Source organism: Triticum dicoccoides, chromosome 5B (genome assembly GCF_002162155.2).
Source record: "Triticum dicoccoides isolate Atlit2015 ecotype Zavitan chromosome 5B, WEW_v2.0, whole genome shotgun sequence".
In the NCBI taxonomy this organism is placed as follows: domain Eukaryota; kingdom Viridiplantae; phylum Streptophyta; class Magnoliopsida; order Poales; family Poaceae; genus Triticum; species Triticum dicoccoides.
In genome coordinates this window covers 553,899,348-553,914,343 of record NC_041389.1, presented here as the reverse complement: position 1 = coordinate 553,914,343, position 14,996 = coordinate 553,899,348, and the positions used below count along the sequence as shown (strand labels likewise).

Sequence of the window (14,996 nt, the reverse complement as noted above, 5' to 3'; positions counted from 1 at the left end):
AGCAGACGGTGTCTGCATGTCCGCGATGGTCCATGAACAGAAAGTAAACAAACTAACATGGTTATTAAAATAATAAAAATTAGTGCATTTTTTTCCTTCGTGGGCGGTCCCTGGACGAAGAGATCTAATGGGCGATCCTCACTCTGATGGCCCAATGCACGGCTGGGCTGATTAGTTTTGGCTAGTTTCTAGCCCATTCCAATGCGCCCGCGAGCGTCCGAAGAAGGCACGGCAGCCGTGCCGTGCTCAAAGGCACGGTAGAGGATCCGGCTGGAGGCGGCTCCTCTACCGTGCCCCTGAGCACGGCACGTCTGCCGTGCCTTCTTCGACGCTCGCGGATGCATTGATATGAAATTTAGTAACAACTAATCAGCTCAGCCAACTGTTAGATGTACACACGCCTGAACTAATTAACTATGCTCTCGTCTTGAAAAAAATTATGCTCAGCCAACAGTTAACTACAATCTGTTTGTAAATATAAGACAGAGATTTCAATGCAGACTACATACAAATGTATATAAACATATTTTAAAGTATAGATTCACTCATTTTGCTTCGTATATAGTCTATATTGGAATATTTAAAAAGACTTATAGTATTTAGGAACTGAGGGAGTATAATTAATACATGACCAATACTATAAAATGAAAATGATCTAGGCATGCACTGGGCCCTTAGCGAGGATCGCCACGCTGGATCCCTCCGTGGTCAAGAACCGTTCTAAATCCCTTTTCGGCCTCCATCATCTTCACCAACGCCCTCATCGAGCAAGGGATTCCTACATCATGTGATGTTTAACTGTAGTTAAGTACGACCAATGAACATGCAATTTTTGTAGGGTTGCAAGCAGACGGCGTCCGCATGTCTACGACCATCCACGAAGCAAAAATGCACTAATCTTTGTTCCTTTAATAACCGCGTCAGATTAGTTTTGTTATGTTCTTGGACCGTTGCGGACTTGCGGACATCGTCTGCTTACATCTCTACCATGGATGGACGTACCACTGTAGTTGGGCACGGTAGAGATGCAAGCAGACGGTGTCTGCATGTCCGCGATGGTCCATGAACAGAAAGTAAACAAACTCGTTCAATCCAGCCTGACCTGACATTGACCGATGATGATACAGCGTCTTCCCTACCGTCCATTCCCACAGTTAAACTTGATTATCCTTTGCGCATTCGTTTTATACCACCTGAGCTACAAAGCGTCCGTCCTTTTCTCTACTGATTTGCCTGTATACTAGGGTAGGCACAGCACAAGGGATGGATTGCGTTCATTCATCCGGACCATCATCAGAAAAGAAAAGCAAGGACCATACCATTTATAGTCCACCAGTCAAGTTTTGACACGACCCTGCTTCACTCCGGCCGTCCAAAGCATCGAACCAACAAGTCAAGATGAAACAGGAGACACTAATCTGCCGCGTGGGCTTCCCCTATTTGACCACGTGCCGCTTTTTCGGTAGCAACAGTCTGTGATCACCGATCATCAAATTCTCAGGCGCCCACCGACTGAACCGTCAAGAGATGAATAAACTTAAGAAGATGATCATCGGCATGTAGAGTGGACACCATATATACACATACAGGCGACATTGCCCGGTTTTGTGGAAACTCCAGTATCCAAGTGGAAATAAATGTGGGTGACAAGGGCTTCTTCATCTATGCACAGAGCCTAGCTAATCAGAGAAGAAACATACGGCGCCTATCAACAAAATGAAATGAATCTGCAGGCCTACTTCTTGTTTGGTGCACTTGTGCCTGTGAATTTGCGATGCTCTTCCCCAATTTCAACAACATAAGTATGAAGGAAACCCTCTCCCATACCTCTAGGGGGTAACCGGCAACCAGTGCAGCGCACAAGCTTTGAAAAATTGGTGCAATCGCCTCATCATTCAACAAAGCTTCCAGCGGGGAACCTGTCGGAAGATGGGCAAGGCTAAATTAACATCATGTTAGACACAGAAGGGATGAGGTGTAATGGAGAGTCATACCATGGTGTCTTACAGCATTTGAAGCATGGCTCTCCCTGTTTTAAGCAGCAAGGCATTGCCAATGACGTCCGGAGAAACCAGAATCCTATTCTTCCAATTTAGTCCGTCCGGTAAGTACACCCTCGTCCCAAACTTCAAGCCACCTGTAGTCACGATCCATATTAAAATCAAAAGTTTGTCAGATTAAAATAACGTATAGTTATTCTTCTTTCATATTTTGCAGATCTACCCATTCCAGAGCACATTTAAACGAGAAATAGACGAGAACCACCTTGATCCGTTCCCATCTATCAACAGGCACTCTCCATGACGCCATCCATTTTGAAAATGGCCAAAGAGTATACTCCCATCCTTGGCATAGAATCTTCCCTCGCCATTAGCCTTCCCCTTCCAGAAATTCGCAAACCAACGATCACCACTGTGAAAATAGTACCAACCCTAAAGAGAAGAAGGAAATCTCAGAACTTCACATACAAACTTGAAAGGGAGTTGCAATATTCAAACCAACAAGCAAATACATGGTCAATATTTAATACTCCCTCCGTAAAGAAATATGAGAGCGTTTAGATCACTAAAGTAATGATCTAAACGCTCTCATATTTCTTTACGGAGGGAGTACTATACAAGATGTTACTATTAGATTTTACCAAGTATACAACTGAGCACATGTTCAGTCACAGTAAGCAATCAAAATCAAGACTCGGAGTCTTCTGATGAAGTCTTGAAACAGGATTTTGGTGCATAAGAAAATAAGGGGAAAACATGCACATATAAGTATGCAAATGAAATTGAAAAGCGAGTATAAATTGTTAGGTAGCAAATCTATCTAAAATGTTCCAACTGTCGCAGGTCACATGGCAATATTTGATTAAACTACCAAAGTATGCCGACATTAAGTGCTTATTTCTCATCAAGTAATCATGAGACTAATCAAATAGAGCATGGAAGAATAAGCATAATCTAACATGGAGAGTGCCTGATTTGATAACCAAATCGAAATTTCTGATATCACCATGTTTCCGATAATTTAACTAGAACATTTCAGAAGTATCATGCACAGATGGCAACTGAGTGCACCCTACCTTTCCATGAATAAGATCGTCCCTCCAAGTTCCATGAAACACATCACCATTGCTGTAATAAAGCGTTCCCAAACCGGATCTCTTGCCATACTTCCAGAGCCCATCATAGATGCTACCATCACTGTAGGTTAAGCGTCCCTGTAGAGAAGTTAAGAAAACAGGATTGGTAATACTTCCGGCCAGCCAACTAGGAGAGATCAAGTGCTTTAATGAGCTTCACCTTTCCTTCAGGGACACCTTCTTGGCATCTCCCTCTGTAAGTCCCTTCTCCAAACTGTATTTCAACTATTGGGCTCCATGTTTTCTCGGGTTCTCTTTCTGCGTGCTACAAGATATATAAGAGATTACAGTTGTCATACAGCAACCCAGGCATGCGAATAAATTTATAGCAAGAGTCTAAAGATGTTAACTTGTTAAGGCTATTGAACAGTATCTACCAAAGGCTTAGACCATGCACAGTTCTAGCAATGATAAGCAGCTGTGTCTCAGATATGACTGATAATGAAAAGCTTCCCTGGAGATGGACAACAGTTCCAAAGACAAGTTAAAACGGAGCTTAGTGTACTTGCTTGGGTTTCAAACAAATATTTCATCACAGAAACATTGCTGAGAAAGAAGAACATTAGTTTGTTCAGTATTTTGTGAACCAAATAATAACCAAGTTGTGCTTGCGGCATAAACACCGCTGCCCACCACACACCACAGTGCGCACACATGAGTAAATGGAAAACCTATTTCAGTATCACAAAGAGAGAGAAACTGATGAGTCGCCACACCATAGGAACAATGGCAAAAATGCAAGGGAACAACTGCAACACATTAGGAGTAGCTCAAGAGGAAACCAGGAGGATGGTTTTGATGCACATTTATCCAATTTGGGTAGGCAAAACCAGGCGTCTGATTTGGCAAAAATACGAAGGAACAACTGCAATACATGATGATGATGAATAGCTGGAGAGGGAATTAGGAGGGTGGTTTTGAGTGCACCCAGTTTGGGCAGGCGAAACCAGACATCCGATTTGATGAACCTACACGCAATAAAAAGATCGTACTAAAAAATGATGGTGGTTCTCATCCTCAAATGTGATGAACAAAACTTAACTTGATTAGGATATACAAGCTATTTGCAGATGAAGAAAATCTTAAGAACAAAACTATACCAGGAGAAATCCAAGATAAGTCTAAATATAAAGAGACAGTGAGGGAGGGACTAACGAGCATCGATGCAGCTCGGCTGGCAGCAGAGCCACGTTTTCGAGATTTATCCATTCTGCCCTTTAGAAATGCCGCTGCAGAACTACATATCTCCATCACTTTCTCCAAACCAACACCAGAAAGTGAGGTTCCAGAGACAGCATGCCCAGTAGATAGAGGTGTGCTATTGGTAGCATTACGGGTTTCAGGCTGTGTATTTGGAGAATGATCATACTGAACCTCAAGAGATTTTACACCAACAGGCAGAGTGATATAATCGAGCTCATTCCTTTTATTGCTTCTACCTGTTGTGGTCCTCTCTTTAGCCCACAATTGTGCAATACCAAAGGCAGGGGCATTACTCCAGAAATTACGCTCCTGTTGTGAACTTGGATCCTCTTGTCAATGAAGAATAAAGTTAGGATGCTCCACCAAAAAAGGCAAAGAAGCAAATAGCAAACCTAGTGCAATCAATTTTACCTCTGCCAACATCTATACTAGTTTCTCCATCAGACTCTAAATTAGCTCCTTTAAACTCTGGATGTATTCTCCCATTATTGTTATCAGATTCCCTAAGAAAGATTGTAATGAACATCAAGTAACTGAAAGTTAAACTAAAGAAGGGATAATATTCACTGGGAAATAAAAAGATGGGTATGTATATTACCTCTCAGATTTGATATATTCTATTTTGTCAGAACGTAAATTAGAAACAGTAGCATCATTAGAAACACTGAAATGTTCTGGCAATCCTTGATCCGCTAAGCTCAATCCAATGTCAGGCAATTGGCTGAATGAGTGATTTAACCGAGCTTGTCTAAGCTCCTGAGTATCTCCTCCCATAAGAGATGATATAAAAGGAAAATGCAAAGCCATGCTCAGAAGAAACCCCTCCTTTACTGAGGCAACATTTTCATCACGGGTATTTCTGGAAACGAACAATGAGCACATTTATCATTCGTTTATATGCTGCTACTTATCTGCATAAACATTGAATAAAGAACTGCAATCCAGACCATAATGCACAATTTTTGTACGTCTCAGTTACACCTTATGAAAAAGATACTACACGAATTGCAATGGTTGTCTGAATGCTATCCCCATTAGAAGAAACAATGAAAACTGGCACCCCTGTTTCTGAATATCCGTCCCCAAGATAATATAGCAAGAAATCCGTTTAATCGCCAAAGCTGGAAAAAACACCAGATACTATACGATGTTTGTACTTTGGGCGGTAAGCTTCTGAATACAAATAGTCTTCATTACTTAATTAAAAGTTGTACAAAAATAGCGATTCAAACCATGAAGAAGTTCTGGAACAAAACCCATGAATCAGTTTGAAGCATCTACTATATATCACCTATTTATCTAACACAGTGACATGGGCCGGGCAATTTCATACTAGAAGTATGACATTAAAGTTAAAAGGATACTAAGTTTGATATTCCCTGCCAACAAAAAAAAATCTGATATAGAAAGTATAAGAAACTGAAGAGGCAATCATGTCTGCTAGAAAGTAATAGATGATTAATGAATATTAAATGTTCTTTTTTCACTCCAAGCTCACAGGTTCAGACTGCTATTCTGTTTTCATCGGATAGTTGAGACATGGCGTAAAAGTATAGGTTGATTGTAGTGAAATATATATAACTTGAAAGATTAACTGAATACTGTTAGACTAACAAAGCATGATTCAGTACATGCATAAGTAGCGGGACTATGTGATTGGACAAGTTAAATGAATGAGACATTAAGAGTCGGCATAAGTATGAATTTTCTCAATCAGGTAAAATTTGTCGTGCAAGAGCTTACCGAATTGTTAGAAGAGAAACTACTATGAGTTTTGGCTCTAGATCAGGTTCAGAATTTCTAGAAAATATAATGTCCTTAGTGAACCCAGTAACTCGACGAAAGATGTGTAGAATGGAGATCATATCACTCTGAGCCAATACCCGGGAAGTTGTAAGCGAGAGAAAAACAACATTGTTCAAGTCCTACATCGAAATATTGTATTACCCAGATCAGTGCCAAGAAAACAGAACATTGCTACAGAAAGAGATAAGTTATGAGCAGGAACAGTGTTCCCCTACAATAGAAATTCATCATAGTTATAAGAAGCATACAAAAATCAAATAATGCATTGCCCTAATAATTCTAATGTGGGAGAGCTCAAAGCCTCAAACAACAGGTTCCCACATGCTTGAGATGAACTGGCTAGTGCAAAGCAAGATTACAAATGTGAACAAGGACCTGACTACATGAGTTGTTTGTTCAGCATATATATTTCCATCATCATACACACCAACATGACCAGTATTATAAGAGAGAAAATAGTATTGGAGATTTCTTTTCTTTTTTCTTTATTAACTGATTAGTTATCTACTACCATATCCAGAATTTGGGAGCATTAGTGCAGGCTTGCGTGAATCGTATACTAACATGCAAAATGTCAGGGGTTGAATACTTGGTTATAGAATTTTCACGGGTGTAGACACACACAATAGACAGTTACCTTTTGCAAGTGATAGCAACATTTACTCTTGGTACGAGTGGGTGCAGATTTAACAGTTCATAGTGTAAATAGAGAATTGTGTGCACCTTTATGCCACCACGAAGAAATGGACAGTGAAGAACAGCCTGTTTAATAGCTGATTGGACATTATAACCAGCACCAAATCCAACCCTAGCTTCCCCATAGCTTTTGAGTAGCTGTTAGAATTGTACAGTGTAAGAATCAAGAAACAAACTCACATGCTGGTCATACCACTGAGTAGTAAGAGAATTCAGTAGATTACTTTGCCTACTTCCTCAGGATCAACTTCCTTAATTTGTGCATCAAGGGAGCTCCAGAACATTTGATTAAATCCCTGATATGTCAAGGGTACGAGATTAGTCAATTAGAATAGTAAAATAATATTTTAGATACAAAGAAAACAGAAAAGAACTTAAGACTCACCGACATCATGATGGATATCATACTAATAGTTGAGAGGACAGCATTATTGGCACTTTCCATAGCTTCAGCAAGAGTTTCCACTTCCGTCTCAAGCAGTGAATCAGCTTCAATAACTGGGGTGGAAAAATACATAGTAATTCGTCAAGATCGTGCACACTTTTCTTATTTATCAAAAATAAAAAAATATATTATAAAGTGCAGCCGGATAGATCCAATCCATTTTAACTACATATCATTTGTTTTGGGCTGTGATTAATGCCAGATGTTGAAGTGTAGTTGATATGATACTAAATTGCACTACAAACTGGCCCTGTTTGATAGCAAAGTATTTTCTATGTATTTTGAGAATACTACAGTTTTTAGGAATACCATGGTTTTAATTACTGTGAGCTGTTTGGCTACAACAAAAAACTCTAGTATTAATACCAAAGTTTTTCCAAAACCTTGGTATTTTCTCTGTATATAAAAAAGAACCTCCGACCTCTTTTTAAAAAACAGAGAAGACGAAAAGAACGTGTGTTATCTTCGACTCACTTCCAACCTGTCACCACAGCCTGTCGTCTTGGTCGGCAGTCATGGACAAATAAAAAGATAACAAAGGGGATGAAAATGGTTACACTGTCCTTCATTGCATCCTCCTGCCTGCTGCTTCCGATTGCCGCTGCTTCAGATTTTCCCTACTGAAGTCATATCATCCCATTGTGTTCCCTACATTACCAGATCCTCATCTAGCGCAGGTGTGTGGGGATTTGGTTTTGTTTTTGCTATGTATGCTGGACTTGCCAGGTCGAGATGGACTAATCATGTCCTTGCTGCACGTGATGGCATGGGTGGTAGTCGACAACTAACTCCTTTTTATCAGTGTAACATCGAGCTTGTGTATGGTGTGTTCATATTGGGTGTTCAGCTAGTGCATGGTCGTACTAGTTTGTGCATGGCTATTCATCAGCTTGCAACTTCCAGCTAGCTAGCAATGAGTGTGTTTGTAACTGCAGCGCATACAAGCTTTTGCCAAACAGGTCCACAGTATTCTGAATACTTCAAAATTTCGTTGTAATGTCAAAACTGTGGTATTTTGTACCTACTTGTTAAATTACTGTAGTTTTTCAATACTTCGCCATCAAACACAGCCTACAAGTTTATAACTACATAATAGAATTTCAAACTACATCAGTAAAAATACATGACTGATCCTTACTACTTTGCTACCTCTAGTACCACAAGAAAAAGTCAACATACTTATTACATAGTGCTACTATATCATCCCTTCTGCAATCCCTACAAAGTGAACCAGAAGCTCATGCTCCCTCGGCTTCTTTTTAGTTTTTGCAAATAAGGGACATATGTATGGCTCGCCTTTTCTGGGTCATGAGCATGTACATAAACTTCAATAAAAACACATAACAAGCTCAAATGTGTCAACCTACTTTTACTATCGTTCTCTCTACAAGCAAAAGGTGGGACGAGCACTATATCAAGATCCATAACAAAGCAAAGATAAAATCCAAATAGAAAGAAAAAAAGTGAAAGCCCTCTTTGAGTATTGTTTTTTTTTTCATAAAATATTTGAGTATTGTCAATTTACTTCAGCTCTAGTGCAAAAGTGTTAAAGCATGCTGTAACAGGGAGGCCGGAAAATGGATTACCAATGTGAAAATTCGAGCATGCTTGAAATTTAACAATCAAATCAGATGCCTGCAGAACCAAAAAGTACAACAGTTAATGATAACTTAAAAAGACAACATAATAATCTTGATTTCTTTAAGCAGCCTGTACGGAGCAATGCACATTTCAAAAAATGAAGATATCACTGCACAAATATGCCACCTCCAATTGCCGTCTTTGTCCCTCGAAACAAAAGGGCTTCAAAAATATTGATGCAGCCAGATTATCGGCAGATTTGGTAGCACTGAGAAGCTCCAGTGCAGCAATTTGATCAGCCTCCTGTCCGGCACTTGCAACCTACAGAATGCAATCACTTTAAGATGAAAAATCTTAATCTATCTTAGCCGACAAAATCTGAAAATCAGTAGCAAGATATAGTGTTTGGAAGTTCATGTTAACATATCATCTGCTGTGATCCAGAGGCACCTATATCAGCACCAAAAAGACCAATTTCACCTTCTTGTTCTAAAATGCTCGATCACATTTCCCACAAAAATGTCATTTCATCCCATTATTTGTTAGAAGTGCTTCTCAAAAACTAGTAAGAAACGTGTGGGGGGTATCATTGCATACAACATGGTAAATTGGCAAGTTCACTTGTTGTCCTCTATATACAATTTCTGGATCTAGCTCAGGAGTATTCTCATCTTGGGGGGTAAATTACAATCTTAAATTTACACCAAGAATTGATCCATGAACCAGGACCTCTCTCTCAGGCAAATGAAAACATGAAACATGCTCTGGACAGATACTTGGATTGTTAACAGTTGCCAGACTAAGTATCTTTTCTTGCATTGACCTTGTACTTATGTAGGTATCAAAGTAATTAAACACGACATGAATAGCAGAGATAGTACAGATTTATAGTGAAATTAGCACTATAATGAAATCAGGCAACATGGGTTGAAGCTGTGAAGGTAATTTTTTGTTTCTAAAAAGAATGATCACAGCCAGAACTAGTAACACGACAATACATTATCAAACACAAAAATAAGTCCAAGTTTCTAATATCCAAAGAGCAACTGATGCATACTTAATATTCTGACAAGAACAAGAAAACAATAAATCGCATCAAACAGAGAGATGGGAAGTGTACAAACAATAATAACCGCCGACGGGCAAGGATGAAGAGATAAGGGGCATTCCAAGTCTCCAACTGCTGTCTCTGAAAATAAAGAACTGCCAGGTTCATGCTAAAAACTAGAAGAGAGGGAATAAAGACATGAAAAAAATGTGTACACGTTGTTGATGCAGAATAAACAATCGGGCGAGAAGAAGGCACAGAAAAGTTGACCTGTATCCCGAATTCTCGGTATGAATTGCACTTCAGAATTATCCACGTGTACTGTCCTGAAACAAAACTACATGTAAGACATAACCGTTTACAAATAAAAGCATGCGAGGGCAAGTTACGAAGTACTGAAAACGACGCACGTGCCTAGCTTTATAAAATTTGATACCATATTGGGCTGCTTGCAGTTCTTTTTATGATTGGTGTTGAATAAGGGAGGTGCACCATTTTGTTACAAGAAACTCACATCACATGATTAATTTTCACTGCAGAATTTTTACAAGGACTTTCCAACGCATCACCGCATACACCTTTGGAAATGCCTAACGTTGTGACAGGAAGGAAATGTCCTCCTAATTAGTTGTCTAACGTTGTGACAGACAGGCATGCCACTCCATAGTTATTGTAACCAAAACACTACACTAGGTTGCTACTGTACTAGTGTGAAACCGAAGCCACACACTAAATCGTCATCGGCATTGTCTGAAGGAGAATGCAAAATGGTCCGGCGGTTCCACATTTTCAAAAAATTAACACTGGCATTGCTTCAAACAAGGATTACGCCCAAATCCCAAACCACATTGCGCTGCAGCGCGAGGGTTCCAGTGCGGTACCAGAAGCGGATCGGGGTGGAGGAGAGGGTGCGCGAGCCGAGGCAGAAGTCGATGACGGCGTCCTTCCGGCTCCCGACGCCCACCACCTCGACGGGCTCCACCGCAGCCGCGCGGACCCTGGGGAGGCGACGGCGGCGCCTCCGCGGGGACGGGGCGAGGCGGCGCGGGGAAGCGAGCGGAGGCGGGAGCGGGACTACCAGGCCGCCTCGCACTGAAGCCGCCATGGACGAAGAGGAGGCCAGCACTGGGCGGCGGTGGGCTTGGAGGCCGTACGCTGCGACGGCGTGCGTGCGGCGGCTGGTGTGAGCCGCCGGTGAGCGGTGACGCGAAGCGAAAATGGAAATCGTTGGACGTTAGTGCTCTCTGACTGTGCTTGTGATACTGGGCCGACATGTTTGTTGTTAATCCTATCTTGTTCAAAGCGGGCCTACTGTATATATGGGCCAGTCACGAATTTGGAAAAACATGTTTACGAGCCCAGATGTGAATAAGATGGGCTAGCTCTCTACTTGATGGCCCATGTGTAGATGGGCTAGTCAGGAAAAACGAACCAAATAGACTGCCAATCAAGCGAGCCACCAGGTTTGAGAATAAGGTTATCCCTAAAAAAAAAAGGTTTGAGAATAAGGTGGGATCCAAGAATGTAGTGGCTGGTGAATCACTGATCAAAAAGCGGATTTTTGAGAGATTCTACATTGATCTAGTGGCCAGTGAGGTGTGTCGTTCCGAGCGGTGGAGGACAACCTGTTTGTTGTTACAGTTTTCTGCCTTGCGACTGGCACAAGCTCATGGAAGAAGGGTGGTCGCCAGAAGGGCGCGGCTAGTTGGGCTCGGCTCATTTTGCTTTCCTCCTTTTTCTGTTAGAATAGAAAGAAAGAGCACGCCGTGAAGGATTCGAACCTGCAACCTCCTTGTTGAAGGTTGGCTGCTGTAACCACCCCGCCAAACAGCATGGATGTGCTAACCTTTTAACCTATGTGTCTTCTATTTGTTCTTTTTTCCTTTCTTTTGTTTTCATTTTTTCCTTTTTTATTTTCAGTTTTTTTCTTTTTTTTCCTGGCCGATGAATTGTTTGCAAATATGTGAAGTTTTTTTTAATTGATGAACTTTTTTTCAAATCGATGATTTTTTTGTCAAAATCCATGAACTTCTTTTGAATTTCGGTGAACGTTTTTTCAAAATCAATGATTTTTTTCAAATTGATTTGATTTTCTTTGTGGTGAACTTTTTTTCAAAAGCGTTGAACTTTTTTCAAATTTCGGTGAACTTTTTTTGAATTTGATGATTTTTTTGAATTTTATGAAATTTTTTGAGAATTGTTGAACCTTTTTTTAATTCATGAACTTTTTGTAAAATTTTTGAACCTTTTCCCAAAATCCATGAACATTTTTGAATTCACGAATTTTTCAATTTTTTTCTTTTTTCCGGTTTTCATACTTTTTCCAGTTTTTTGTATTTTGTAATGGTCAACCGCACTCTACATGGGCCGGCCCACGAGGAGGGGCGCTTGAGGCGCCGGTTCCCCAAGTGGCACTGAAGGCGCCACATAGGAGCTCCCTATATATCTCGACAATTCCATCTGTTCGATCTCATATATGGAGGAAATCCTTATGCGTTAGCGCTCGAGGATTGATTGGCTGTCGGATGGCAATAGAAACACAAAGTTCTTCCAACAACGTGTGAGCATGTGAAGGCAGAAAAACATAATAAAAGAGTTGACTCTTGGTGATGGAACCACCACGTCGGACCCGGAGGAGCTGGAAAATCTGACAACCTTCTTCTACAAAGATTTGTTCTCGGATGAAGGCACTTCGGGGATGGAAGACGTCAATGATAAGGTTCTAGTTAAAGTCACAACTATGATGAACGATCAACTACTTGCTCCCTATTCTAATGATCAAGTGAAAACGGCCATCTTCCAGATGTTCCCAACAAATCTTCAGGTCTGGACGGGTATCCCGCACATTTTTTATAATGCAACTAGAATCTCGTGGGAGAGGAGGTCAGTGATATTGTTATGAGAATATTGCGTGGGGAAGAGGGTGTTCAAGTGCTTAATGAGAAAATCTTGTTTCGTATACCAAAGGTGGCTAACCCTACTCTCCTCTTAGTTCCTTCCTATTAGCCTATGCAATGTCCTGTACAAAATTGCTTCCAAGGTGGTATCTAATCGTCTGAAGCTCATTTTGCCCAAGATTATTTCCGAATAGCAATCCGCCTTTGTTCCAGACCACCTGATCACTGATAACATTATCTTAGCATATGAATGTTTGCACTTGATGAAGAGAAACACAACTAAGTAAAACTGGTTATGTGCTCTAAAACTGGATATGATGAAAGCCTACGACTGAGTCAAGTGGAATGAAGGCTATAATGGAAAAGTTGGGGTTTGCACTAGCTTGGATCTCTCTGATAATGGGGTTGGTAAGCTCTGTTAAATTTTTGGTTTTGTTTGATGACAAACTTGAGAAGTTTAAACTTACGTATGGTATCCATCAAGGGCAACCTATTTTTTATATTTGTTTTTGTTGGCAGCGGAGGACCTTTCATGCCTCTTAAAAACAAATTCGCAGTCATCACACCTTAGTGGCATAAAAGTGGCTCAGTCAGCTCCGTTGATGAGTCTTTGCTTTTTGTGGATGATAGTCTGCTATTCTTCAAGAAAATGGTGATGGAATGCTATTGTAAAGCTTTGGAACATAAAATAAATTTGGCCAAGTCTTCTACCTTTTTCAGCAAGGGCTGTCCCGAGGTACTAAGGAATGAGGTGAAGCAAATCCTTGGGGTACCAAATGAATCTCTCTCTCTCTCTCTCTCTCTCTCTGAAAAAATATTTGGGAATGTCGTCAGATGTTGGCAACCCAAAAACTGAAGCCTTTAAATACTTGGGAGATAGGGTAGGGAACATGGTCAAGGGTTGGATGGAGAAACTTCTTTCAGCTGGTGGAAAATATGTGTTGATCAAGTCAGTTGCACAACCGGTCCCAATATATTCTATGTCTAGTTTCAAATTGCCTCGAGGTTTGTGTCAACACATCAACTCATCTTCTAAAAAACACATCAACTCATTAATCTGCAAATGTTGGCGGGGAAGCAAGTAAGGTGAAAGGAAAACAACCTTGGTGTATTGGGATGTCATGACTAAGCCAAAATTATTGGGAAGCTTGGAGACATAGAAATTTTTAATCTTGGTTTATTAGCTCTCCAGGATTGGTACATCCTACAAAATCTAGGTTCTCTTAGCGCTTTTATCGTCACAGCAAGGTATTGTCCAGATTCCGAGTTCTTGCAAGCCCAACTAGGCAATTCACCTTCTCAGATTTGGAGAGTAATAGTTGAAGGAAGAGATGTGCTTTCCCAAGGCTTGATTCGTAGAATTGGCAATGGCCAAACGACAGATATATGGAGGGACGACTGGATACCTATTGATTACAGTATGATGCCAAGCACTTGTCTCGGCCAAGACCCACCACGTCGAGTAAGTGACCTCATCTTACCAAATGTGATGAACTGGAACACGGAACTAATCTAGAACACCTTCATACAAGTTGATGACTAGGCGATTCTAGCTATCTCACTTTGTACCAGGTAGGTTCAAGATTTTTTGGTATGGAATTATGACTGCGGAGGTATCTTTCCGGTGAAGTCTACTTATAGAATGATAGTCTCGACCAAGCACTGATGTGAGGCGTGGCTTGATGGTCGGGCGGACTCATCAAACTCCAAGCAAGTGAAACAGACGTGGTGCAAGTTGTCGAAAGTGCAAATTTTGTCAAAAAAATTAGAATCTTCCTACGGAGTCTTGCACAAGAGTCCATCCCACGTGCAGACCCGTTTTATCATCGCAACATGGCAATCACTAGCAACTGCGCCCTTTGTTGGGCAGATGATTCTTGGAAGCATTCCCTTATGAATTGCACCATGTCACAATGCGTCTAGGCTTTAGCTGACCAGGACCTAGTGGAAAAGATGAACCAAATGAGGGAACCTGATGCCAATCATTTGATATTTTTCTACTGGATTCATTGCCACATCCAGACTTTGTCCGAGTGCACGTGACACTATGGGCTATATGTCATGCTTGGAGGAAGGCAATATATCACTGTTAGGAAACAAGGCATCAGTCCTGGTTCCAAAGGGCCTTTAGTCCCGGTTCTGCAACCGGGACTAAACAATCGGGACTAAAGGGCTCCACGTGGC

The 14,996-nt window shown here is 40.9% G+C and overlaps 1 protein-coding gene across 5 annotated transcripts; it reads right to left on the bottom strand.

Annotated features, from left to right (window-relative positions):
* Window positions 1-593: 593 nt before the first annotated feature.
* On the bottom strand, window positions 594-11,147 carry LOC119311551 (protein ACCUMULATION AND REPLICATION OF CHLOROPLASTS 3-like). 5 transcript variants are annotated; one of them, XM_037587190.1, is made up of 18 exons: window positions 10,797-11,147; window positions 10,186-10,241; window positions 9,992-10,056; window positions 9,054-9,188; window positions 8,873-8,921; window positions 7,227-7,339; window positions 7,066-7,137; window positions 6,869-6,979; window positions 6,083-6,264; window positions 4,938-5,198; window positions 4,751-4,842; window positions 4,292-4,668; window positions 3,297-3,401; window positions 3,077-3,214; window positions 2,266-2,432; window positions 2,008-2,137; window positions 1,828-1,919; window positions 594-778 (listed from the first exon to the last, which is right to left on the bottom strand). In XM_037587190.1, the coding sequence occupies exons 1-16, from the start codon at window positions 11,018-11,020 to the stop codon at window positions 2,080-2,082; spliced, it is 2,205 nt and encodes a 734-aa protein (XP_037443087.1). In that variant the 5' UTR covers window positions 11,021-11,147; the 3' UTR covers window positions 594-778; window positions 1,828-1,919; window positions 2,008-2,079. The 5 variants fall into 5 exon arrangements, with proteins under 5 accessions (XP_037443087.1, XP_037443085.1, XP_037443084.1 ...); XM_037587188.1 differs by having other exon boundaries at window positions 596-778; window positions 1,995-2,137; XM_037587187.1 differs by lacking the exon at window positions 594-778 and having other exon boundaries at window positions 1,524-1,919; window positions 1,995-2,137.
* Between the last annotated feature and the right edge of the window lie 3,849 nt (window positions 11,148-14,996).